This window comes from Rhipicephalus sanguineus, chromosome 11, assembly GCF_013339695.2.
Source record: "Rhipicephalus sanguineus isolate Rsan-2018 chromosome 11, BIME_Rsan_1.4, whole genome shotgun sequence".
Lineage (NCBI taxonomy): Eukaryota > Metazoa > Arthropoda > Arachnida > Ixodida > Ixodidae > Rhipicephalus > Rhipicephalus sanguineus.
The window spans coordinates 126533723-126561561 of NC_051186.1; the positions used below are offsets into that span (position 1 = coordinate 126533723).

The 27839-nt window shown below is 49.7% G+C and overlaps 2 protein-coding genes across 3 annotated transcripts in view; both read left to right on the forward strand.

The window, feature by feature from the left end:
* Positions 1–27839, forward strand: part of LOC119374136 (26S proteasome regulatory subunit 10B) — a 398774-nt gene that overhangs the window by 279794 nt on the left and 91141 nt on the right. The gene's annotated exons all lie outside the window — the stretch shown is intronic.
* Positions 16936–27446, forward strand: LOC125760401 (uncharacterized). Its single transcript, XM_049420450.1, has 2 exons — positions 16936–18472; positions 26668–27446. The coding sequence occupies exons 1-2, from the start codon at positions 17139–17141 to the stop codon at positions 27191–27193; spliced, it is 1860 nt and encodes a 619-aa protein (XP_049276407.1). The 5' UTR covers positions 16936–17138; the 3' UTR covers positions 27194–27446.

Below are 27839 nucleotides of genomic sequence, written 5' to 3' on the forward strand. Positions count from 1 at the left end.
CGGTAAGTAACGCGGCGCATGCACGCAGCGACTACAGTAATGATTAATCGCTGTCTTCTCGCATTGTTAAAGTCCAGTTACGGTTGTAGGTGAAGCGACTTTGTGTTTTGATTCCCCGTGCTCGTGAGACCTACCCGTCGTTGTTGAACGTTCACATTCGCGTTATACCGTTATCGTTGCGCGGTTGGTTGAATTCAACTGAACTCGGCACATTGTCAGAAGTTCGGCGCCTGCATTTCACGCGTCGGGAAGGCTGCTTTATCACGCCGGAACGGACGTCTGTGCATTTCCACCAAGCTTTGACATCGTTCTGCAGGTTTGCTTTGTTTTTGTCACTTTATTAGGGTGATATATACTTAAGCCGCTAAATATAACTGGTACTTAATACATGCTTTGCAATTGTAACCTTGAAGTAACCACCTTCTGACTTTGTGCGATTTTCTAGCCGCGTTCACGCAACAGGTTTTATACGCCTGTCAAGTCGATATCATAAAAAGAGACTGCAAGCATGACGCGAGAGCCGAAAAAACGAGGCGAGCAGTTCATCTTGCTTCACAGTGGTTGAAGCTCAGCTAGCTGCCTCGCGTCTTAATCGGCGGGTGATTCTCCAGCGGCACGGATGACTTGACTCTAACCTTCTCAAGAAGCAGTGCCATGGCCGTATAATCTTTTTTTCGCACGCCGCAAACGTTTGTTCACGAAAGTACACGGCTGCTACTCTAAGCATGCCATATCAAAACAGCAATCATATGATTCGTAGTCCACGCCGCAGAACATCGATTGCGTGTACGGCTTCATTTCGGAGTGCATGTGGACCATTATTCATCTTTAACATGACAGAATGAGACTTACCTCGAGGTATACGTCCTACACGGTGTAATCGCGACTTGGAAAATGCATTTCGCTTTGAGTCGGGCGTCGTTGTCGTCGATCGTCTGTTCTTCACCGTTAACGTGATTGACTAGACTTTCTCATTTTACCAAGTTCGCTTTTCGGAAGTGCCAGTCAAGCTTGAAAATCCTTTTGAAGCCGCACTGCAAGCGGTACATTGTGAGGCGCCGCAAGTGCACCGCGAGAGCTCTGCACGTGCACAGAAGCGAGCAGCAACGCGGTGAAGAGAAGGGAAAACGCGCGCTGCTTACACCCCAGTTTCTCTTTTTCTGCCAGAGATGGCGCTGCCTGTCAAGAGCAGCAGCGCCGCTAAGCGTTGCTTGGGAAGCCTATAGACGCGGTCGTCCGCAGTCGCGCGTGCGTATCTTTCGACATCAAAAGACGGCTGATACATTTCAACGTGTTTAGCTCGCGTCGCAAAGTTTTCGTTGAATCCATACGCAGCACAACCATCACTTCGCTCGCTGCAGCGACCGCGTTTGCTAAAGGAGTGAGCTGCTGGCCTTACTTGCTATAACAGCCCAATTTGTTGTTATCGTATTCATTGATTCGCCCTTGCGGTGAAAATCTCACTTTTTTTCCTGTTAGAAGTATGTAGCGCAACAAGATTTCCTTCAACAAATGAACATCATTTTCCAAACAAATTGAGATTATGGTGCATTTTTATTGTGGTTTGCTCCGAAAGATCGAAAAGCACGTCGACAGCTAGCGCAAACTAAATAACTTTATCTCGGCCAAATCTCGAAAAGGTCCTCCGGGCTATACGGTGAATGACTGGAACAAGCTTTGTCACGTCATCTTGAAGGCCCCCAAAACAGCTGTTTTTGCTTCACAACAAGCGATAGCCGTTGCTCGTGCAGTAAGTGCTCCTTATAGCGGCACCCGTTCGTCCCTCGTAGCGTAGTATGTAACCAGTCTTACGCTTTGACCTGCAAGGTGGTGCCGGTGGGAGATTTTTCCTGTGCGTTGTTGAACAATAAAAAATTCGCAGCGTTAGCTAAAAGCCGACTTCTTCTGTCTCTCATTCCCATTAGCAGCCATTCTTTACCTCCAAGGTAGTGCCTGGTGAGATTTCTCCTGTGCGTGATTAAACAATAAAAATTTTGTTCAAAACGCCGTTGATTGATGAAATAAACCAACAAAAGACGCCAGATGTATTGTAAAAGCAAAACGAAAGAACGCCAGATGTTTCTAAAGCAAAACGAAAAGACGCCAGCTGCTTAACGAAAGACGCCAGATGTTTTCTAAGCAATGGTTTTCTAAACAATGAAAATTCACAGCGTACATGTAAAATTAAAGTGAGCTGCAAGTCGTCATAACTCATCGAACCTTTAGTATAAACGCGCCCGATCTCACGTCGGTGATGATGTACTGGGCAGAATTCACGCAAGATTCACGGTTTACCGATGAACCTCCGCAGCTTCGCCCACTCATCATCATTCTCACTCCGTGGATATGCTGTGATTTTTTTTTCGTTATATCTATTATCACTACGCTGTGACTTACTGTGGTAATCGCGACGACTTTTTTGTACACCTCCGAATGTAAGATCCAGATGCCCGTGCAGGAGTAGGTCGACTACTCTTGCACGGTGCTGACGACAGCCTACGAACGCAGTCGATAAGCAGTATTTCAATCCTCGGATAGCGACCGAGCGTACGTTACCCGATAGGGTATACTCGCCGCATGTTTCGGCTTGCGCTGTACGAATATTCACTAGACATGCTACAGGCGTCTGAGTGAATGAGTAGCCCGTACGCAATACAGAGTTCCAGCGTTCGGCATGTACGCTCGCAAGACTATATTCTTGTGACGAAGTACTACAAAATATTGCACGACAGTGCTTCGTTTTCCGCGAACATTGTCAGCAAAAAGCATCCCTTTGCGAATGACTAGCACTTAATAAAAGCGCTTCGTCATGACGGCTGCACTGCCAACCACGAATGACAAACGTGCAGCACCAACAGGTGGCGAACAGTGCACTGCGCCAGCGCCACAGTGGACACTTCAGTTTCCACCTAGGTGCTATGTAACCTCGTCTCCCCGTCTGCTACGACCGCGTTAAATGTAAGTGCGTGCGCGCGAAGGTGATAGGCATAGGTGTGCCCACAGGGGGGGGGGGGGGGGGGGGCGGGGGGGGCGGCCGCCCCCGCTTATCACCTAAGAGGGGGGCGCAAAATTTGCCCCGTACATTTATTTATTTTTTTTATTTTATTTTATTTATTTTATTTATTTATTTTTACATACTGCAGCCTCAATGAGGCTATTGCAGGAGTGGGAAAAGAAAACAAACAATAACAGCAAATCAGCATTCATGAACATGCTTCCAGAAATTCTTTCAGTGGTAAGCAACGCACACTTCCGGGCAACAAATTCCAGGCTTCAATAGTTGCAGGAAAAAAGCTATATTTGAACATGTCAGTGCGGGTGAAAAAAGTTGTAATGTTAAGGGCGTGGTCGCTCCGCGTAGACAAAGGTCTGGAGAACTGAAGATAACTGTCTAGAGTGTCGAGGCGGGGAGAATTGATTAGATTGTAAAGGAATTTGAGGCATTCAACGTGGCGACGCTTCGCAAGTGTAGTGAGACCTAGTTGAGGAAGACAATTCGACGGAGAAAAATCCCTGTCATATCTTTTGCATATAAAACGCACAGCTCTTTTTTGAACGCGTTCTAGTTTCTTAATGTCACATTTCTTATGTGGGTTCCACACCACGCAACCATATTCGAGGATGGGACGAATGAGAGCTTTGTAGGTAAGCAGTTTGGTTTCTTGAGGAGCAAGACGGAGCGTACGATGTAAATAGCCTAATTTCTTAAGAGCCTTGTTGCATGTGTGATCAATGTGTTTAGACCATGAGAGATTGTGTGTCATAAGGATACCGAGGTACTTGAATTCGTTCACCCTGCACAGACTAACTTTGTTAAAACCATAGTCAAAAGTCAAGGGGCGTGAACGTTCGGTAAATGACATAACGACGGTCCTGGAGAAGTTAATATTCATTTGCCAAGATTTGGACCAGCTACAAAAGTGAGAGAAGGAATTGTTGAGAGTGGCATGATCCAGTGGAGATTTAACAGTATGGTATAGGACGCAGTCATCTGCGAAAAGGCGTATTTTCACAGGGGTGTGCAAGGGGAGGTCATTAATATAAAGCAGGAATAAGAGGGGGCCCAGCACCTGATGAAACAGGCATCGAAGGCGAGTTAGTAGAGCTGAAGCACACATACTGCGAGAGCTGCGAAAGAAAGTCGGATATCCAGCCAACCAAGGACACGTTCTTCAATATGGCAAACAACTTGTGCAATAATTTAGGATGTGAGACAGTGTCGAATGCCCTGGCGAAATCTATGAAAATGGTGCCAACCTGGTCACCTATGTCCCACGAGCTGCTGATGTCATGAACGAATTCTGTAAGTTGAGTAATAGTGCTAAGACAGCGTCTGAAGCCGTGCTGGTAAGTGCTTAAGATTTTGTTCGTTTCAAGGAATTCCATGATATGTTTAAATATAATATGCTCTAGCATTTTACATGAATGCGCTGTTAAAGAGATTGGTCTATAAGTGCTTAATAATTGAGCATTACCCGATTTAAATAAGGGCAGAATTTAAGCACATTTCCACGAGAAAGGAAGTGTGGCTGACGAGAGAGATTTTCTAAAAATAATTGTGAGGTATCTGCTACACCAAACACAGTATTTAACTAGAAAAGCTGTCGGGGTGACATCGGGACCACATGATTTCTTGGTGTCTAAACTTAAAATGAGATTGAGTACGCCCTCAAGTGACACTGACACATCGTCAATTCCGGGGTGAGATTCTGAATGAAAAACAGGGATGTCCGAGTTGTCAGTAGTAAAGACTGAGTGGAAGTAGGCGTTGAAGGCAGAAGCGATTGTCTGCGGATCAGAAACTGCAACATTGTCAATTGTCATCGTGTGTGATGAAGACCCAGATGGTTGGATAGCCTTCCAGAACTTACGGGGATTTGCTTTCATTAGCTTCGGCAAGGTAACCCTGTAATAAAATTCTTTCGCTGCCTTAATTTTAGCACAAAGTTCGTTATTGGCGCTAACAAACTGTTGGAGCTTTGTTAAGTCACCAGAGCGTCTTGCTCGACGTAGTCTGGTCACACGACGCGACAAATGCAAGAGGTCCCTAGTCATCCAAGGTATTTCAGTGTTTGTTTTCTTCGTTTTCAAAGGAATGAAACATTGACCCTTCTAGTCACCTAAGAGGGGGGAGGGGCGCAAAATCTGCCCCACACATTGACTTAGAGGATGGAGGGGGGCCGCTGCGATGAACCTTCGCCCCCGCTGATGGGGAACCCTGCGCATGCCTATGGGGATAGGTGCGTTAAAACGGGTAAGATTTCAGAAAGTTAACAGTGCAAGATTTTGTAGCGCCTGAAAGAAAGAGAAAAGGCATGAATTTTACCGAAGCAGTCATGTTTTCGACACGACGCCGTAAAGCGTGCACGTACAGTATACTCACGGATTAAAACAGGACAATTTAGGGCTAAGTAGAGTCACTGTATATGCTACCTTCAGGTAGCAGAGTTGCGCATAGGTCTGGCTAGCAACCGCAGCTATGCGGCGAAGCTGCACTCTCTTTTTGCAGGCGACAAGCCTACCATGTCGCCGATGGACATGCTTGGCGTGTCGAAGACCAGTGATCAACTTGACTGTCGATGACAAGTGTCAGTCCAGTTCACTGCGGCGGCGTCGTCAAAAAAATACAAAAATTGGCCCAAGCGTCAGCTTCTCCGCAACGCATGGTTGCTCGCGGCGTTGGAAGACAGATGCGCAACTCTGCTACCTAAAGGCAGCATATACAGTGACTTTAGGGCTAAGTAGCGCACATATCATCGTTTCCACCGCCTTCACTTAGGGTCATATCGGCGTAATTTTGAATCGAACGCGTAGATTAGAGCCAACACTATCTTTAGAGACCAGCTTCTTCGCGAGATGACTTGGTCATCCCGAGAAATTGCGCATGCCAGTCGTTATACTCAAAATTTTGATGTCGCGTTTGAATCCGCGAGTACTGCACTACGTGAGACTGGGTGTACTGAAATGGCGATGTGTTCGGCAGGCCAGCTTACCTCGTAGCATAGACCATCGAGGTCTGCGTGCAATATTTCTTATCATTCTGCCAGCTTATTACTGAATAAACGACGACATTTGCGTCTGACATGTGCTGCAGCGTGCTGCAGCGTGATGTTAAAAGTCTTAGACAACCTAGCGCGGTGGGCGCAAGAAAAATGTGCGGCCAGTTGCGCGAAGTTTTCTCTGCTGTTGATTAGTTCCGTTTGTGGACGTTGCTCGGGCTACGTGAGTGTTCCGTGCCAGCTTTGCACGCGATGTCTGAGCTCTCTCGCCGCACTATAAAAGGCGTGACGCGGCTTCGCTTCCACGCGCTGTGACATGCTGCCAAGGGGAAAAGGCAGAACAGGTAGAGTAAGTGTTAAAATTAGCATTCCCCGATGGTGCCAGGCATCCGGGGCTTGTTCCTTACTGTTCCCGTTTGCGGACAGCGCAGTCTATCGCACTGTGGTACGTCGTCGGAAAAACAACAGGAGCGTACGGGGGAGCATATCGATCCGTCGATGGCTTTCCGCGAACGAAATGCACACTCGAGGTCACTTTGCCGGCTGCCACTCGGTTCCGTCAGCACAGTAAAAGTATCAGCTAACTTGCGCGTAGCGTAAGTTCACAGCGAAATAGCGATAGCGTGCACTTGTAAACATGCCCCGCATCACGCCGTACGCTGCAAACCTAGCGTTCCTGCTGGTCTCTGGAGCATTGTCGTGCTGGAAAACTGAAAAAGTTCAGCCCAGGCGGGCAGTTCTGATAGCTATTAACACAGTCTACGACGCAGTACTTCACACGCGACAGTGAAAACCTGCGCTAACAACCTGACACGGCTCCTCTCTTGGGCCGGCTGCTGTACGGAGCACGCGAGATGCTTTCGCTCACTCTAGCACCGCGGCGCCACCGGCTCATTACTTAGGCGAGCGCTGCGGCCAACACTGTTTACAATCCAGCGCAGGGTTGCCAGGTGCAAAAAACAAAAATTAGCCAGAGAATTGAAAAAAATACTGGCTAAAAAGTAGCCAACTTGAGCCAAGGGCAGTAAAAGTAGCCAAATGTAGCCACGCGTGTGCCAAAGTAATGGTGACGTTGTTATTTACATCACTTAATGAAAAAGCTTTTGGCGAAATCCTAGATACGTACTGCATGAATCCTTGAAAATAAAAATTCCTGAGATTCAAGCATAAATTGCTGACTTGATCAATGATTTGGGGCAGGATAACGAAGTTTCTTGCTCTGCTGCAAAAATAGGTAGTTTAAGAACAGATTACGCAGAGCTTTGTGTTACTATTTGGTGCCACTGCGAATACATCATACGCATGTGCAGCGGGCGACTTGCTCCGGTTTGGTATATATGTTTGATCTTGCCAAATGAAGCTTTCAGTTGATAGTAGCGCTGGCGTCGTTCCCTCCGTCTTTGTCCCTGTCATAGTACGCGCTCGACGTTTCTAAGATGGATGCCGAACCAGAGACAGAAACTCGCGCTGAAACCAAAGCGTTTGTACCACTCGTAGATCTACGGGTACGTGGTCGTTGGCGTAGGCCTTCCATTGTTTCGGGGTCGTCTCGCCGCCGCCGTTGTCTTTCCCGTTCCCTAGTGTTGTGCTAACTGTTGCCTTCTTCCTTTTAAATGCGAATGCATTTCTTAGTCGGGCTATGTCAGGCATCCGGCGTTGTCCGCGGCGCCCTCTCCCATAGCAACAGCTGCGGGCGCGCGCGCTTATCCTCGCCCCTAGCAACCGGAGCATGTGGTGCGAGAGAGTGTAGGAGAGGGTAGGTGCAGTGCTTCGCCGATCACTCTCTCTCCTCCGTGCGACCCACTCTCCCGTCCGCTCGCGCCTCACTCTCGACCGTTCGCTGGATGGGCGCCTCTCAAGAACATCCGGAAATGTGTGCTTGAGACGCCGCTGTGAAACGCCAACGCCGAGCCGAGAACGCTGGCGCCCCACTCTCCCGTCCACTCGCGCCTCACTCTCGACCGTTCGCTGGCTTGGCGTCTCTCAAGGCGATGGCAGAAGTCGGTGAAGGCGAATGTCTGACGGCAACGGTACCCTCTCTCGGCGCAAGAAATGCATTCGCATTTCCTCATGATTCCCTTCGGGGAGGTGGGGGCATTTTTTAGTGGACCAGCGGTGAGCAGTGGGATTTATCCATTTCCTGTGACACATACCTGATAGGCCACACGAGGTAGGCCACACAGGGTAAGCCACGCAGGATAGGCCACACAAATTACTCTATTTTGCGTGGACCAGGAGTGCAGCGCACAGGTTATTTATTTTTATTTTTTTTATTTATTTATTTTTTTATTTATTTATTCATTCATTCATTTATTTATTTAATCAGAATCAGAAAGTCGCGTGAGGCAGGCGCCTAAGTTGGGCTTGAATTTGTCACTACCGGTGATTATTTCATTTGGGGAAACCATATTTCGTTTTAGCCACAGGAGCGTTTTCAACGCTGTATCTAATTTTTTACGAGAATCTAAAACAATTGAATGTTAAGTGTAACTGAATTCAGTTGTCTTAGTTACAACTGTATATATTTGTTTTTATTGTTGTTGTTGGTGGTGTTATTTCTCTATAGGTTTTTGTTAATCTTGCGATTTTATATTACTAATCTGTAATGGCTAAACATTTCATTTTCAACTTTTTCCTTCAGTAAGTGAATTAGTTTTCTAAGCAAGGCACCGTCCGATTCATGGCCTATCCCCCGAGGTGGGTTGCGCCAAGGTACTGAGGAACCAAAAAACCGAGAGCCAACAAGAACCGACCCTCAATGCATGAACGGGCACCTAAGAGCTGCGCTCTAAAATTTGGGAATAAAAAATAGCCCCTTTGAACCAGACATGCTTGGTACGAGCCACTAATGCAGCCAATGCACCAGCCTTCCCGCAAAACACGACGCATAGGTCGTATACAGACCCTTATGGTCTGTAAGTGCAATTTGCAAATGTTACAGATAATCAGCAAGCAAAAATGTTATTCATTATGCGATGGTGATAGTTGCTTAAAACACTGCCTCACTTTAGTGGCTTAATTAAACAATACTTACATCCAACTGGTTCGATCTGTGTCGTCCAACAACTGCCTTCTTAGTAGGCACCTTCCTTGGTGGAGCCACCTGGCTGAGCTAGCGGGACCTCCAGTCGCGTTCAGCTTCTGCCACTTTTGGACCACAATAAAGTTCTCACTCACTCACTTTTAGAAGGTTCCGATTGTGGGCATGCGCCATTTTATGGGAATCACCATTGCCATCATCAGCCGTGGCATCACGCGAGAACCTGACCTCACATCTCGAGGACCCGTTGCGACGAGAGCCTTATCATAATAGGGGCGGCGATCGCTGAATGCTCGGCGCAACGAGTGCTTGAACCATGAAGCGATCGAAATCGCATACCAGGAAAACGGCGCATGATGGCTTCTCGCGATGCGAGATCAACGGCCAGGCAAAGACGCCCGAGCCAAGTTCACCACCCTCGACGAACGTCAGCCAACCCCTAGCCGAGGAAGAGCTGACAGGAACTGAACACTCCCCGGACGAAGCAGGTGGCTCGCGACATACGTCAACCAAGACTGCTTGGGAGCTGCGTTCCATTCATCGTCCGGACGAACCGACGCGTCCCCGATACACGCGACATAAGTTCACGTCGAGCGGGACGTCGACGCCGTCTACCCGACCGGATCCCTCCGACGTGACTGAGGAGTCTCTCGTATGGTCTGGCATCGCAAAACATCGTTCGTCTTTGCCAGAGAACAAAGGGCGTCTTCCTTTGGACGCTTATACAAAGCCGGCCATTACACCCACCTCAACTAAGGGTCGTGGACGTTACCTTGAGGACGCCCACGATGAGTCGCAATCGCCTATTCTGCTAAAGCCAGAGACACCCGGAGGGCTTTCACGTGCGTCCGAGAAGTACGGAAAGTACATGGGTTGGCACCCAGCGCCGGAGACCCGGCGTGTGGAGCGAGGAGGAGTTGACGCAGTCATTGACCTCGACGAGAGACCAAGACACGAGGATTCTTCGCAGGCAACGCTGCTCACTGGACCTCGCCCCCTAAGCGTCCCCACTAGATCGCCGCCGAAGTTAGATGAGTCTCGAACACGACGCCGTCCTTCAGCCACCCTGCACCTGTCATCGAGACCACCGCCTGACACCAAGGACCGCGCGGCATTCGCCTTACCCAGCGCCCTGCGAGGCCATCGCAAAACGAACGCCATCGAAGCAATGGGAGACACGGTATGCTACGCGGCACGGAGTTCCAAGATACAAATAGAGTCCACGAAGAACTCAAGCCGTTCCAGGCGCCGCAGCTCTTCAGGCACCCGTAGCTCTCAGGGCCTGTCCCCGCGAGGCGCCCCCTTGGTTCATGCGACGGACAAGCCCAGTTCGCAGACTCCGTCGAGCGTACTGCAGAGTAGTTCATCGACGGGGGAGATTCAGAAGCTGCAAAGCTCGACGCCGCCGAGCGTACTGCAGAGCAGTTCATCGAAGGGGGAGATACAAAAGCTCCGAAGCCCGACGCCGCCGAGTGCAGCCGTAGACAGATCGACGACCTCAATCACCGAACGTCTCGAGGACCGTCGCCGTGTTCCGTCCACCTTTGGCGACAGGCGACAACTACAGGTAAAGTACCGAAGTGTTAGTAGGCCCTGTAGTTCGGTATATCTACTCATTCGATCGTCTATGACAATGCACCGTTAAAGAAAACGCTCTCCCTCCAACGCAGCTTAGAAGTTCTCATTCCGCTAAACAGTTGCATCACGTGACAGGGTACGCGGTCGCGTGCTGATAAGCTTATCCATCCATCCTACCATGAGTGTCGGCGGGATTTTGTTTTAGGGAGGTGTGGGGGTGCAATGGGGTGCAAGTGTACCCTACCTATCAAACTTCACCTGTATTGAAAGCTGAAGTGAAGGTGCTTCCTATAAAAGAAGTGAATACTGTGCGTACTTCACTAGGCACTTACCTTCTGCAACGCTGAATTTACCTCGCAACGAAACAAAAGCCAGATAAGCGCAGCAAAACAAACGTTCCACCTTGAACAGCTTGACCATCAGGCAGTAACGCTCTTGTTTGGACAAGTTGGTTCATTATTCGACACAAAGAGCGCTGCGCAAAAAAATCACGGGCCGAGAAAGACACAGTACACAGGACGGGCGCAAACTTGAAACTTTATTGCAGAATGCCAAAGCGAGCCTATACGAATACCATATCTTCTTCTTGAATTGTACACAACAATTCAACAAAAACAATTTTGAAGATGGTTCTTCCTTTTATTAAATTATCCCGAAAGAAACGCAGCTTGGCCGCACGCACTAATAGTAGTATTAGTGCGTGCCTGATATTGGCATCAAATTTTCGTTCCCACATGTTCATCTTATGTGTATTCATATATGTATACTCGCTTGGGCATTCTGCAATAAGGTTGGCGTCGTTTACCTTTCTCTGTTCGTTTCTTTTCGCGCCGCCCTGTTATATGTTTATGACAACTAGGGCACAACGTTTACTAGCCAAGCTGTTCAGTATTCCACGCTTTTTCTATCGTAATGAAGCGAACTGATAGTGTGTGTGTGTGTGTGTGTGTGTGTGTGTGTGTGTGTGTGTGTGTGTGTGTGTGTGTGTGTGTGTGTGTGTGTGTGTGTGTGTGTGTGTTTGTGTGTGTGTGTGTGTGTGTGTGTGTGTGTGTGTGTGTGTGTGTGTGTGTGTGTGTGTGTTGTGTGTGTGTGTGTGTGTGTGTGTGTGTGTGTGTGTGTGTGTGTGTGTGTGTGTGTGTGTGTTTGACGTAGCCAGGGGTGGCACAACAAGTCCGCACTGGTGTGCCCCCCTCGCGATTTTTTTTGCTATGGCAAGCAGGGCCTAAAATGACACTTGATCACATCTGCCTGCCCGGCCCCCACTTCAAATCAAGGAGGTGCCCCACCCCCCAAAAAAATTTTCTGTCTACGCCCCTGGTGTGTCTGTGTGTCATGATTTCTACATCAAGCTCTCCTTTTATGGACTTTTGTAACGTATGAACATTCGTGTAAGTAGTTCTCTGCACCAGCGTTACCCTGCACCTTGTGCATGGTAGCACATGCGACGCACATAAAACCCTCAGAAGTGCTGACTGTTGCGCCAGTTAGTGCACCACTTTGTAATCTGTGAGCGAAAGACGCAGAACAGGAATACCTGTCCAAAACGTTTATTCCTGCAGTTTGTGTTGATTCGTTCAACGATTTCACATAAAGCATTGGTTGCTGAGTAAAGGACAAACAAATTATTGGGGAAAAAAAGCTTTCCTCTTCGCAAGTAAGTTTGATCAATTCTTCCGCAGGTCTTCGTGGACATCACGAGGAGGCATCATGCCACAATGACAGAACCAACTTTGGCCACGTCAAGCCGCAGCGGCAGTCCACCAGCTTCTTTCGTGGAGCGCATCTCTGCGGCGGTGAGGATTCGTCCCGGCGGAGCTACCTCGCTCAAAGGGCCACCGAAGCTAAGCGAAGATTTTCAACCTACCGAGAAACGAAAGAGATCCGTCGAAGAAGGGCACGCGGTGGACTTTCGTCGCTTCCTGCCCGAGTCCGAGGACGCTCTTCCCTACACCGAACTGCTACATTATCCTAAACACCGTCCAGAGGAAGCTCCGAAACCTGCAGTGGAGCATCTGGACTCAGATCCAGAAGTGGACCTTGGACGCTTCATTTTTACCTCCAAGGAAGCTCTTGCTTACACCCAGCTACTCGATTATCCCAAACGTCGTCCAGAGAAAGCTTCCAAACCTCCTACGGAGGAAACGGAACCTGGACCAAAGGTGGACCTTGAAAGATTCATGCCTCACTCTAAGGAAGCTCTTGCTTACACCGATTTGCTCCAATACCCCAAACATCGTCCGGAGAAACCTTCCAAACCTGCAGGGAAGGAGACGGAATCTGAACCTAGCGTGGACCTTGAGCGATTCATGCCTTATTCCAAAGAAGCGCTCGCTTACACTGAGCTGCTCGAATACCCCAAACGCCGATCGAAGGCGGTTCCGAAACTAGTTACGAGACCAATGCGGTGGGAGACTCGGGGAATTCCAGCAGTCTCGCCGCCGTCTAAGACTTTCTCGTGGACTGTTCCAGGGAAAAAACCGAGTCGGCCCACATCCCGCCGCACTAGCCTCGCGAAAACCGTGGGACCAGCAAAGCGAGAGACTACTCCACCTCCTGTTACCCGCCCGGTTCCCAGCAAGCCGGTTGGCCCTCCTCCTCCTCCGCCTGCTCCAAAAGGCAAGAAAATCGTTTCTCTTAGGCCATATGTGGCTAGTTTTCACGCAGCAGATGAGGATGGTGAAGAAGCAAGTATCTCCCCTGGCCCACCATCCGCTCCTGCAATAATGGTGTCGATGAAGCCGCCACCGGAGGACAGCCATGGCACCAAGCAGCATCCCTATGTCAGGCCTTTTTACATGACAGTACGTGGCAAGTTAGATGACGAGCATCCAGCTCAGAAACCACCCGAGAAACCGCCACAGGAGCCACGAAAGAAACCGGAAGAAAAGTCCCCCGTAAAGCTACCAGAGGAGCCACCAAAGAAACCACCAGATAAGCCACCCGAGAAGCCACCAGCGAAGCAAGTCGAGAAGCCTCCAGAGAAATCTCCTGGCCCAGAAACAGTAACCACTCCCAATATCCATCGACGCTTACCAACAGGACTTCGGCCGTTCAGGGGTTCTGTACATGACACCGGGGGAATGACACCGCGAGCAAAGCCCTTGATCACCGAAAAAGAAGTCCCCGCACCCATGGCAAAGATAGCCGCGGGTGCCCCAGCTGCTAGATCATTTGCCATTGACGTCAAGGGCACGTCGGGCGGGCCCGGCCCTCGGCGAGTCTCGGCTACCAAGGCTCGGGTTGCGTCCCGTGGTCCTGCGAAAACTGCGCCAATACACATACACGATTCGTCCATTAATATAACTAGAAAGCCGTGTGACACGTTGAAAGTTGCAGCTCCTTCAAAGCCTCTTCCACCAGCCCCTCCAGGCATGCGCATAATCTCAATGTCAACCGGGCACGGAAACATCCGAGAGACGATGCTCTGGGATTTCAGCCCCGCGCCGCCAACAAAGACGCCGCAGCTTCACTCCAAGCGTGCCTCCATTGCGCCAACTGAGACTCCGAAAGTAGGAACAGCTGCCCCGTCAAAAGCATTGCCGAAGGAAACTGCTCCAGCAGTCACTAAACCAGCAGGTGCCAAACTTGACCAAGCAAAAGGCCCCACAGCAGCGACAACCCCTAAACGTTCGATGGTGGCGCCACCAGGAAAAAGCCAACCTCAACCACCAAAGCCTGAGGCAACCATAAAGACGGCTCCTCTGCCAGAACAAGCCAAGACTGGAAAAGAACCGCAAAAAACAGCGGAGGAAAAAACCGCAGCCCTTGCACTGCCAACCGCAAAGGCTTCAAAGGAGCCAGTTGCTGCCCCGGTGAAACCAGCAACGCATGCTGATGCGAGCGCTAAAAAGAACGAGAAGCAATCAGCCACGCCTCAGGAAGGAAAGACTTCAAAGGAGGCTGTTACTGAACAAGTACCTTCAGTCGGACGAGCTTTTAAGCCTACACTGGAAACGGCTTCGACTCCTGCAAAGCCAGCGGCACACGCTGAAGCGACTACAGCTAAGGCTGAAAAACCCCCGTCCGCATCCCTTACCAGGAACGCTTCAAAAGAGGCTACAACACCTGTTAAACCGGCAGCGCATGCTATAGCGAGTGCTGCTAAGACTGAGAAACCAACATCCGCCTCTTCTGTCAGAAAGGCTTCAAAGGAAGTGATAAAAGCACCAGCCAACCTCGATGCACACGACAAATTGGGTGCTACGAAAGACGAAAAACCGCCAGCCGCTCAATCTAAAGCAAAGCTTTCAAAGGAGGTAGCTTCGACACCTGCCAAACCCGTGGCACATGTGCAAGAGGGCTCCTCGAAGGCTGAAATTGCGCCGTCAGTTGTTCCTAGGGCAAAAGAAGCGGTTTTGACACCTGCGAAACAAGGAGCGCGTGCTGAAGCGACTGCCCCAGTAGCTGAAAAAACACCATCAGCTGCTTCCACCCCAACGGAGGCGGTCAAACCAGCGGTACACGCTGTACCTAGCTCCGCGAAGGCTGAAAAAGTGTTGTCCGTTGTTCCTGCGGCAAAGCCTTCAAAAGAAGTAGTTACCGCACCTGTCATACAAGGAATGCATGCTGAAGCGACCATGCCAACAGCTGAAAAAACACCATTAACCATTGCCACCCCAAAGAGGGAGGTGCTCAAACCAGCGATACATGTTGTACCAAGCTCATTGAAGGCTGAAAAAACGCCTTCAGATGTCCATTCCTCAATGTCTTCAGCATCTTCAAAACCAGTGAGTAAAGTTCCAGCGGGCATATTAAAGGGTGCGAGTTCAACAGTTGTCAAGCCACAGCAATCGGCCGAACATAGCGCTGTGATAGATGTCAAGAAACCATCATCAGCCATCCCTTCAGCAAAACATTCTCAGCAGACAGTGTCGAAGCCAGCCACAGCAGTGCCACCAGAACACGCAAGTGTTGTCAAAGCGGCCCCAGCGGAACCCGCTCCGGCCGCTACCACTGCAGCCGCATCTGAAAAAAGTCAACCTGGAACTACCACCGCCAAGCCATTGAGCGAGGTAGCGTCGGCGCACGCGAAGGCTGAACCGCCGAAACCGGCGGCTGTAGCGACGCCCGTCATAGCACCGCAAGCGAAGCCTACCCCTCAAAAGCTCCCGTCGCAGGCGATCATTCCGAGACGACATTCGATAGCTACGATAGCCCCACAGGCTGCTGTACAGGAGCGTGAGAATGCTGTCAAGAATGCTGAGAAAGCTTCCAACGCCAAGCCATCTGGCGGCGAAAGGCGTCCACCATCGTCGCAAATTGTCATTCGCGCCGTTGTGCGCACCACCAGTCAAGGAGAGTCAAAAGCTGTTATCCCAAAGCCAACTACAACGCCAGCAAAACGGGCTTCTGCCGACGCCGAGACTGGCGTGAAGTTGGAGGTCAAACCAGAACCCGAGACAAGGCCACCCGGGCCAGCCGAACCGCCGGTTGCATGCCGTCCCTACAAAGCATGTGTCCAAATGAACGAACCCGAGGAGCCGCCGGAACAACCGAAAGAGGAGGAAACTGTGCACCCGCTTCGCGTTCCTGATTCGAAGTCTCTTGTTCCGGTGATCGAGCAAAAATCCCCTGTCGTACCGGTCAAACAGCCCCCCGCGCCACCTGAAGAAACGAAACCACCCCCACCACCGAAAAAAGAAGAGCCTCCGAAACCACCGCCAGAAGAAGTTACACCCCCACCGGCGAAGAAGGAAGAGCCTCCGAAACCGCCACCTGATGTACCAAAACAAGAGCCGGTTTCGCATCCAATAAGAAATTTCAGAGCGATGGTCAAGAGCGTAGGAACGCGCAAGGCTCAAGGCAGGCATAAGTGCGCCAAGCACAAAGACGAAACATCGTCACAGTACGAGCGAAGAAAGCGCAGGGTGATGTCCAAGCGTAAGGAGAAGGCGAAAGCGAAGGCGGATGCCTTGAAAAAAGTCGAGGAGAAATCGCCCGAGATAAAGCCGCTTCGGCAAAAACCGAAGAAAAAGCACAAGTGCCGATGTGCGCGGAAGACGGCAAAAGAAGGGAGCGAGAGCACAGCGAAAGAGGACGACCAAACATCCGATGCGAAGCCTGCCCGGAAGAAGTCCAAGAGAAAGTGGAAAGAACCAAGCAAACCTACAGCCTCGTATCGCCAGGCAAAAAAGAAAGGCGTCCAGTTGCCATCCAAGCATCGCGCGCCGTCCGAGCATTACGCCCAGAGGAAAACGTCTCCGCTAATTCTGTGTTGCGTTTGCCTGACTGCCTTGATCATTCTTGGTCTGTTGGCGGCCTTCATCTGGCACGAGAAAGAGGCCGTGACAACCACTACTAGCAGTACTAGCAGCAGCACCCCGGTAACATTTCTGCCGCCGTATTCAAAGATATACTATTGTTCCAGCGACGTCTGCAAAGCCGAAGCAGGGTACATTAAGTCGCTTCTCAGTGCAAACAAAAATCCCTGTGACAACTTTTATGAGTACGTCTGCGATGGCTGGAATAAAATTCATCCGGTTCCGGGCGCGGGAGCTGGTGGCGTCCAGTCCGTGGACACAATGCTGCAGGACAAACTCCTGCTCAGTCTTGAACCCTTGCTTCTGGGCGTTCCGGACACGGACGTCAGAGTAGCCGCCGGTCTCTACGAAAACTGCCTGAGACGGGACCAGGTCGGACAGGATGGCGACACGGTCGTCGGAGTAGCCCGGCAATTCTTCCGCGACTGGGTAATCAAGGAGTGGCCGGTCCTCAAACCTGACGCAGTCACGACTTCGGTGGCGTGGACATTCGCGGGAGAACTAGTGCGTGACCTCAACGTGGCTGCTTTGACGTCCGTGAGCATTGGCGTCAGCCCCAAGGCGCTAGAAACCGCGTCTATCGAACTTGACAACCCTCGGCTGCTCTTCTCCTGTAACGACGCGTCCAGACCTGCCGTGATACATTTGTTCAGCGCAGCACTCACGGAGCTCATGACCAGGTTCTCCGCGGCCTCCAGCAAGAAGAACGTCGAAGAAGTCATGAGGGTATTTATAAGAGTCGGTTCGTCTCCCGCGATTGCAGCCAGACCGGACAGCGGTCCTCTGTCCTACACGCTGATCAAGCTCATTGACCTGGACCACGGCTACACGCAGTTTCTCGAGCGTGTCTTCGGTGGCATAATCGCGATCGACGGCACGACCGAAGTGGTGCTCAAGTCCACCGACTACGTGCGCAACTACTTGACGGAAGCCATGCAGGAACTGCCGGCGCACGCCGTGGCCAACTACTTGGGCTTCGTGGCGCTCGCAAAGATGGCGCCTTTCTTCCCAGAAAAGTTCGCCAGTTTCCGGCAGATTTTCGCCAAGGACGTGCTCGACCGCACCCTGCCGGACGTGTCGCAGACCAAGACGTTTTGCCTGCTGGCGGTTCAGCAGTTGCTGCCGGGCTGCTTCGCCAAGGCGGCCACCCAGCTGCGCGGTATGTGGGGCGCCGTCCTGCCCCTGTCCGACTGGCTCGCGCGACTGCAGTCTTCGTTCGGCCACCACCACGATCTGGTTGCCTGGATCGACGAGTTGTCGGCGCTCGTCGTGCGCTACCGGCTCAAGAGGAACCGCATGGCGGCTCTGTCTACCGGGTATTCGGAACCGTGCGCTCCGGCCCCAAACGAGATACCTCGACGAAGCGAGCACCCGCTGCGCTTCTTCCACCAGGTGTCCATGCTGCAGGAGCAGAAGCGGCTGCAGGCGATCCTCAGGAGCGGCCGAGACGTGCTTGCACAGAGCGGCGAGCCGCGCTCCGAACTCGCCACGGTTCCAGACTACGAGGTGATGCGGCAGTTGGTGCATGTCTCCATGGCACTCTTCAATACATCTGTGCCGAGCAACGCTACTGTGTTCGCCTTCCACCTGTCCAGGTGAGCTCTGCGGTAATCGCGCGTAAGGACTCGGCTTTTATACCATATTGCGCCAGTCAGAAGCAACTCCCCTTACCTGTGGTCCCGGTATGCCAAGGTGCTCACGTTTTAAGGTTGCCGTTGCAACCGGTACACCGGCACATCTGATATTCAGCTTTGTCATTACGTAGAAATCATCGAGCATCGTCCAGCGTAAGCTGATGCCGTGGGACCGCATGCCAACACTACAGACTATCTTACCGGTGGGTTTCGGTTGCTGCTTTTTACATCAAACAACTAAACGAACAGGGGTGCTATTCTGGACATTGTCAGATTCCGCCATGTTTTCAAATTCTGCCATGTTGCTGATTTTATTGGTCACGCGAGGTCGTTCGTATTGTGGCGCTGCAATGGCGTTACGACACAGGAATCCGCGATGACGTAACGTGACAAAAAATAGTTAATTGTTTCCGAAGTAACGCTTCGCCGTACCCTGCCGTGTAGAAATAAAGGTTTGGGTTGAACAACGAAACCGAAATATGGTACTAAGCTGTGCCTACGATCTAATTGCGGTTAATCGAAACTACTGCTCGCTTAACGAAGAGCAACCATGTCTGCAACACGATTGGACATTGCACTTATGGCGCCCATTGCGTCACAGGACCTCACTCTTTGTAGCGTCAATATGACGTTGCGTGACGTCGCATCCTGCCAAATTTCCAGCTTAAAATGTGAGAACGATGAAGTGCCCAAAATTGGCCGCCATATTGTTGTAAATTGAGTCTTGTTCGATGTGCAGCCTCACATACGTATGTGTCGATGTCATTCCGTGAGTTACTTTACAAGCACGTTTTCGGTCAGTAATATTGTAAGGTGTTGTACATGAAGCTTGCTTGTAAAAATAAAAGGTTGTTATTTAGTTTGGCTTGTTCGAAGTTACGGTTCTCGCCGCAAGAGAACGCTAGATAAGCGAAGAAAAATGGCGCTGCCCTTTGTCGTGTAGTGGCTGGAGCTGCAGGAAGAAAGAGAATTCCGCTAGTACTGCGATGTTTTTGTGATGACCGATCAATTGTTTCAACTGTGGTACCGGCTGACGAAAGACATTGTGCGATGGCTGTGCGGGGAGCTTCGCCAGGACCTGGAGAGGCGGCGTACGGACACGAGAACACCCCCGACCGTTGTTGTTTCTGTTGAGCTACAAGTGCTTTGCGCCCTTCGCTTGTTCGCCACCGGCAGATACCACGACGCGATCGCGAACAACGAGGACGTGGCGACGAGCTAGTCCAGCTTGGGTCTCACGATTCATGCTGTCATGGAAGCGATCGTCGAGCGCCTCGGCAACGAGTGGATCTCCCTCCCTGCCAAAAGGAAGGCTTTGTCCACATAGATGCAAGATTTGAAGGCTGCGTTGAGGTGGTCGACGACACGTTCGTGTGCATAAGTGCGCCGTATGAAAAGGACGATGGCAACAAGGCTGCTTACTTTTGCCGCAAGAACTTTTACGCCCTCAGCGTCATGGTGGTGAGAACAAATTTCATCGTATTCAATCTCGCGCATGCCGTTAGTAGAATGCAAAGGAGGAACGTGAAAGACAGCTTTTCGCCACTCTCCAGTATTTTAACGACATTTGCCGTGGCTCCAACTGCAGTGATAGAAAAGAACGCAGTAGTCGCGGTAAACGGAGTTTCCGTCACTATTTAGTTTTGGCAGGGGTGACTTGACGCCATAAAAAGTTCATCGAGCTTCATATTTGATCGTGGCAGCTTTTAGGAAAAATAATGCATGAAACGAAATCAAACGTGCTGATTGCGCTCTAATTTCATAAACAGTGATATGCAGACATGCAGTAACTGCCACATATGAAATGAAAGATACAGCTGTCGAAGCTGCGCTCCGAAAGCAACTCGAGAGAAATAAGTGCGTTGGACCACACAGATACAGTTGTTCTGCATGTAGCTGGTTGTATTGCTGTTGCCGACTTCCTTCCAATGCAAACAACACTCTGCAGCTATGTGACCAACCCTGCCGATGACTGCCCTCGCAGTCGAGGCCCGTGCACGGCGCCTTTATGTGGAAGACATCCACCGTGAGCGAGGACTGGGCAGTGGACGCCGTGGCCAGGTTGGTGAATAGCTGCTTGGTATGCAAGCGTGAGAATGCTTGTGTGGTGTCTTAGTGTGGCAAAAACATTATTCATGGTAATTTTATTACACGCTGCATGGTTCTTAACTACTCAAGTCACTTTGTCCAAATTTCTGCCCCGTATGTTATTACTGGCAGCTACCTTGGTCGAACACTATCTACTTTTGTGGCACTCGTGTTCCCTTGAATGAAAATTCTCTCATGCACACATTTGAGAAAACAAGTCATACTGAGACCCGAGGCGGCACACAATAATCCGACTTGCTCTCAGTGTATAATTGCAACTTGTCTTTCTATGGTCATGGGAAAGACTACTAGTACAATAGAAAGGTCAAACGTGAAATAAACTTTCATGAAGACATTGTATGATCCTTTATTATAAAGTGGTGAAATAATAAATAGTAAGCATGCGATGATACAGAAAATGCTACACCCTGAGGCTATGTTAAAAAAAGAATACATCAAATGCAACTGCCATAGATGTTGTACATACATAAATACAATTATGTGTAGAAAGGACAACTTGTATAAAAAATACAAATAAGCAAGCACAGCCATGTGCTATATAGCAATAAAATAAGTCAACTGACAACTCAAAGGTATTTCCAGTCATGGTTCATAAAAAGCACTAAAAAACAACTCAAACGGTTGCAAAAGAAACCTGCTGTCACTTTTCATTGACGGCCTAAGCACAAAAGAAAAAAACTAAGGGAAACCAAGCCTTGAGTGTGCTGACCGTCTGCAGCCGCACATCAGTCCCATGCAATCAAAAGAAAGCACAACCCCCTTACCACCAAAGAAGATGTGCCTTCTGTCACTCGCCCCTTCTTTTCTATGAAAGAAGTTAAATGTTGCAGTTCAGTAGCTTCGTTGTCATTCCTCCTGACGAAGGAATTGAATTGATTCCAAACCACGTGGAAATAAAGCCATTTTTTCGTTGGAGCATTTCAAAAGCCGTAATTATGTAACCTAACCAGACAAGCAATTCTGTCAATATGCCTAGCTGTAAAAAAAGGGAAGCAGTGCAAATAAGTGACATGATGTCTTCGAATAAGTTAAAAGAAGTGAGGAAAGAATAGTACATATTCAAGTATACATTCATATTATGCTAATTGGAACACTGTCCTCCACAGGTGATAGTGCATACTCGCTTCAACCTTGGCTGCTTAACCCCATCCCTGGAGCACATCCTGCAGGATCCTCTGCTGCTCGATTCCACCGCACCCACTCTTCACTGCGGTGTGTCGTATAACTGTGCACTGGAGTCCTCAAGGCCCACTTTCAGTGCTTGCAGAGGTACAGAACACTGTACTATGGCTCACTCTTCACGTCGAAGATCATCGCAGTTTGTGTCGTGCTTCACAACCTCGGTGTTTGGGAGCAGCTGCCCGAGCCAGACGACATCCCTTGCACTGAAAAACTCGAATGAGAAGATCCGGACCTTCACAACAACAATATCGACGATACGGCTGCAGTAGACATGTACCAGGCAGGTAGGCAAAGGCAGGATCACGCTCTGTAGTGGTTCACAGCTGGGCACGACTCGATGTAATTGGGTCTACATTCCTGCGAGATGTGCACAGAAACGTGAAACACAAGAAGCTCTTGCTTTTTCTCATGACAAAGTAGCCACTTGCATTGTGTTCGATCCTATACCTATCCCCTGTACTTGTGTTCTTGTAAGAATTGTATTCTGACAAAAGATTCATTGTGTTCGTTCATTGAGAGCATGCTAGTTATACCAAGCAGTTAGGCAAAAGCATGCTCAGCTTCTGCCGCAAATCATAGCAGGACTAGTTTGTTGAGACCATAGTGACTCTGTAAACAGCCTGTGTTATTTTGCAGCAGTGCATGCAACACTGAATGCCATTCCCCAGCATTGTTTTCAGCACTTTATTCACAATGTGAACCCGTGTGATGACCGTACGAGTCTGGCAGGTGTGTACAAAAGCTCTATTCATGTAGTAGCCACTCGTACATGCAAGAGCACAAGCTTGCTGTGGTTGGTAATCTATGTAAACGCTTATAGGCGCAAAACGAACCAGTACCGAAAGGGGCAACGTGGGCACAGCACTGTGTAGCTACTTTCTGTCCTGGTTTCTCTGGTGGACCATAAAAGTTTACATGCAAGAGTAATACGTGATATTTCAGAATGTATTGTGAGTCAATTGATCTTCTTCTGTCAATTCATCATTGTGAGTCAATTCATCATCCTTGCAATGATAAAAAGCAGTTGTCTCATTGCTTGCATCATTGTCTTATCATTCACTGCTGCCAACAACAACAAAGGATGCCTCTAATATTGTACCATGCCAGTTTTGAAACAAGCACATCTGCATAAAAGACATCTCTTTGAACGCAGTTTGTGCACTTCTTAGTGCTGCCAGTCCAATGTAACATCAACTGCGTGAAATACTACAATTCCTCTTCTTTATCTGCGGCCATTATGCACTTCTTATCCGTATGTTGTAAGCAACGTGGAAGTACCTTCCACAGTTAACACCTTCGGAGATGCATCACTTCTGTGGATTGAGATTCGCCTAGACTTTATTTTTCACATTCAACTGATCGCGCGTAACGTGAGGTCCTGAAACTTAACTCTTATTGCTTCTGCTTATGTATATTTACATGATTGTAACTTTTACTTACAGTCCTTACGCATCTTCAGTAAAATATATAGCACCATCTTAATGATCACGACAGTTCAAGAAGATACTTCGCGCATCGGAGACGTTATAAATAACTCAGCTGGCTGTTGGGCTAGTTGGCACATTACTTATGATAAACTAGACGCAGAACAGCCAACGCAACAAAAAAGACAGAAGGAACAGAAGGCGCATTATTATTACTTCCGGTGCTGTGCAGCTCCTTATCTCTATACTATCGGCAGCGCTTCTGGACGCCGCGGGCCCTGGGAACGAAGGGCCACCGCAGCCCAAGACGGGGTTAAAGTGTACTAGAACAGGGGAGTGCTCGGAACGGCCGCAGCACCAACGTACAGAAAGTGAAGCCCAAACAGGGTCAATCCACCTGCAGCGCTGCGATCGGTAGTCTGCAATGTGTCGTCGTTTAAGAGTTGCGCGCGGCTCCGGCAAAGTGGCGCAGGGGTAGAATGCCCGCTTCCCACTCAGGAGGCCGGGGTTCGAATCGCATTTGTAGATGGTGGGTTTTTATTTTTAGTGTCACCCTTTATAGATGTGTTGGTTTTTTACTATCTTTCTTGAAACTACCTTCCGTTGCTAGGTATTGCTCCAAAAAGTAACGTAAAATGTGAAATCCTGTTTCGAGTGTCGTCTTCGCAAAAATCTCGGAGGCCATACTTTACGTTTTTGTTCAATTCCGGGTGGTGGCGCTGCAAATAACTGCGCTCGCTCTCAAATTTCTTTTATTTTACTTCACATTTTGCGTTACTTTTTTAACCAACACGTACCAACTTAAGCTAGTTTTAAGAAACAAAGGAAAACCAATACAGCTACAAGAGGTGACGCTAAGAATAAAAACCCACCATCTGCAGCTGCGATTCGAACCCGGGCCTTTTGAGTGCGAAGCGGGCATACTACCCCTGCACCATTTCGGCGGAGCCGCGCGCATCACTTAAACGACGACGCATTGCAGACTACCGATCGCAGCGCTACAAGCGGATTGACCCTGTTTGGGCTTCACTTTTCGAAGCTCGTTCCGGGCACTCCCCTGTTCTAGTACACTCTAACGGGGTCGACGCGCATGTAACGATGCGGGCGTCGTCCACCGAAACGTGCGTCGGCAAATCGAACGGCCCTCCGCCTGTTCTCCTGCAATAAGCATGTGCATAGCTGAAACGTCAACACCACCCGAGTGAAACGCAAGCTTACCTGTCTGCACTGTCATTCCGCGCCTCGAGCTCGAGCTGCCGCCACTTTAGTTCGCCATATCCACCGCCACTCCGGCGGCGGCCTGCTGCTGGGGCCCAGGCGGTAAAGGCGCTCTGTCATCGTCTGTCACGGCTACCGTCGTACCTCCGGTAGTAAGTCGCAAACCACCCTCCCCATACGGAGACGATCGGTAAAAAAATGCAACATCGCGGCCCACTGTTCGGCGATCTGCCGACATAACCACAGAACACCTACACAAAACAACCAGCGAAATAACGATGTCGGCAATGTCGACGCTGGTTTGGCTGGCTCGCTTATTGGCTAAAGAAGTTACTATTGCTTTGTCGCTCATCTCCAAATATGGCGCTAAATTGCAGACGATATTGTCTGCTTCACAACTTTAAAACTAAATGCTTCACTTATCTTTTATTTTTTTGTTGTTGCATTAACAATTTCAGATACAAAATACTATTTAAGTGCACGTTTCTTTGCATCTTATGTCCCCTTCACGTCACGTTTCGCAAGCATTTCATGCCTTTGTGTCATCATTGTGTACACGTCACGCCTACGTCAAATTTGACAGAAAATGGCGGAAGTCCAGAATAGCATCCCAGCGCTACGGTGGGCGTATACAGATGAAAACGGTTGGGTTGGCGCATTCGGCGTTTCCTGACCTTATCAGTTCCCGTCACGAGATAAAAACAAACGAACAGGTACACACAAGACCAGCGCGAACTAATTGTCACAGTAGAAGGGTACGCATTTGGGCTGGTTGGTTCATGATTACGGGTGAAAAACAGCGCTAAAAAGACGAGACAAGAAAGGACACGAGACCACGGCGCTGACTAACAACCAAATGTGCTTTATTCCTTCAGTCAGCATAAATATACTTCACCACTAACGTAATGAAAATACAGAAAACTCAGCCTGTGCAGACGCAGTAAGGCGATCAACGAGACATGTCAGTTATCTCTTCACTGTAACAGTTGCGGTTGCCATCCATCTTTTAACGATACCACTTTCTTGTCAAAATACCATGACGAGCGCGCGCGCCTCATTTCAGAAGCTTATCACATCTACAATAGCGGCGAGGCATGTGTAAGCTTCCCCTCGATTTCCCTCCTTCCGAAGGAGATAGAATTCATGTCTCGTTGATCGCCTTACTGCGTCTGCGCAGGCTGAGTTTTCTGTATTTTCATTACGTTAGTGGTGAAGTATATTTATGCTGACTGAAGGAATAAAGCACATTTGGTTGTTAGTCAGCGCCGTGGTCTCGTGTCCTTTCTTGTCCCGTCTTTTTAGCGCTGTTTTTCACCCGTAATTGTCACAGTTGTTACCTATTTCTGTTTGAACAGCGCGCTCCTTTCGCAAACGCGGCCGCTGCAGCGAGCGAAGCGAAGCACGCCACCGGCCGCACCTTCTTTCCTTGAGATAAGCGCACGAAAGCGACGACGCCCTGTAGAGCGAACAGCAACGGCGTTCGCAGGGGCGGGGCGACGATCTTTAAAGCGCGCAACACGCGCGCACGTCGCGCCATCTATGTGGCCACTAAGAAAGCATGCTGAATTACATGGTGTATATAAATAGCTCGCCGTTAGCAGGCTGAGAGACGGTGCTGTCGTGGCCTAACGTCTAACGCGGCGGGCTGCAAAGCGAGAGGTCACCCGTTCAATGCCGCGCGTCGGAAAGAATTTCTTAATTATTTTTCTTTGTGGCCTTTCTATATATATGCATACTTATACATATACGGTGAAAGACGGCGACGGGGACGGACATTTTCCAGCCGAGACTGTCCGTATAGTTGCTATCGCAATAAAAATAGGAAAACATTCGTTTACCAGCCCAAAGTGGCAGCGCCCATATGTCTTACGTAAAATAGTCTATGGATTTGAAATGCAGTTGGCCACTCGAGAGTGATAATAAACATATGCAGGCTGCTGTAGTATTTAATCTGTTTGCGTTCGTTCTGTGGGAAAGCATGGAGACAATGAAGGCAGAGTAACCCTTATTTCAACTTTGTTTCTACACTTTAGCACAGGAATGGCCGTGCGACGTCGCGTACTATGGGTTATAGCATTTCATTCACAACTCGATGCGATGTACGATAACCCATGAGCGGGCTTTTGGCAAAACCCACGCCGTCACGGTGCGGTGGAGCAGAGTCCAATGCAAAGGTAAATTTCCTGTATTATTCACTTATTACTGTTAATCTCCCTGTCGCAGGGTGGCCGTGCGCTTGTACCGCGCCCTTGTGCAGCTGCTGTTCCCAAACATCTACGAGCGGGACGCCCCGATTACGCTCGGCGACGACGCGAGACGGCAGCTCGATCGCCTCCTCTCGTGCTTCGAGGACGACCTGCGCCGGCTGCCGGCCTCCGTGCGCGGCCCCGTGTCCATCGACTCCGCCAAGTCAAGGGGAGCCCTTCTACAGCACGTGGCGGCCGTCAAGCTCGCCCTTCGCGCCTTCGACGACAACTTGAACGTGAGGCGCATCTGGCGGGTCGACTACCGGTTCCAGGACCTGCCGAACGTCAGCTCGGACGCCCTGTTCTTTATTTACTACGCGCTGGATAACTGCGAGTCCGCGGACACCGTCTACGCCGAGCACCGCGGTCAGTGGCTCCCCGCGCACTATCGCGTCAACGCGGCACTGCGCCACGTCGACGAGTTCGCGCACGAGTTCGGCTGCGCCCCCGCGACCGACATGGCGTCCGGGACGTCGATGTGCAACGTCCTGAAGCGGCACTGACGCCCGCGGGCGCGCGCGCTCTGCTGCAACACAATAGCATCGAGCTGAGCCACTGTCACACGGAAATGCGGTACTTTTTAGTGATATATACCCAACCGCGATCGTAAAGAACAAAGAAGACTGAACGTGACACCGCCACGCGAGAAACTTTAGAGCAATTGTGTATAGATTACATTATGTATAGAACGTACATATAAGCCGGAGTGCGGCGCTTTGCGTATGCTTCGACTGAGATATTCTGTAACGCATTCTGGTGATGGGGGTTCGCTCCTCCCTGTGTGCGAAAACTTAAAATTGCGTCTTCACATGCTGGAGCCAACGATATTTGTTATTCTTAACCAAAGATGATGTACCGCAGTGTGCTGGTGTTAGAGTATGCATGCAGCCTGTGCACATGTAGCGTTATCATTGCGATCTTTGTAGTTGTAGCTACGTTACACCGTTAAGATTTTTGCTTCTCCTACTTCCTTGTGTACATTTAAACCAAGAAGGAACTTGCGCAAAATAAATAACGAAGAAGTGTCGTCAGTGTAGCAATCTGATATCGTCATTACGCATTGTCCGCTTCGGACGACCAACGTATAGTTGCAGCCTTTTTTTTTTCAATGTGTTCAATGCTTTCTACTTAAAGCATCGACCAGTTTAT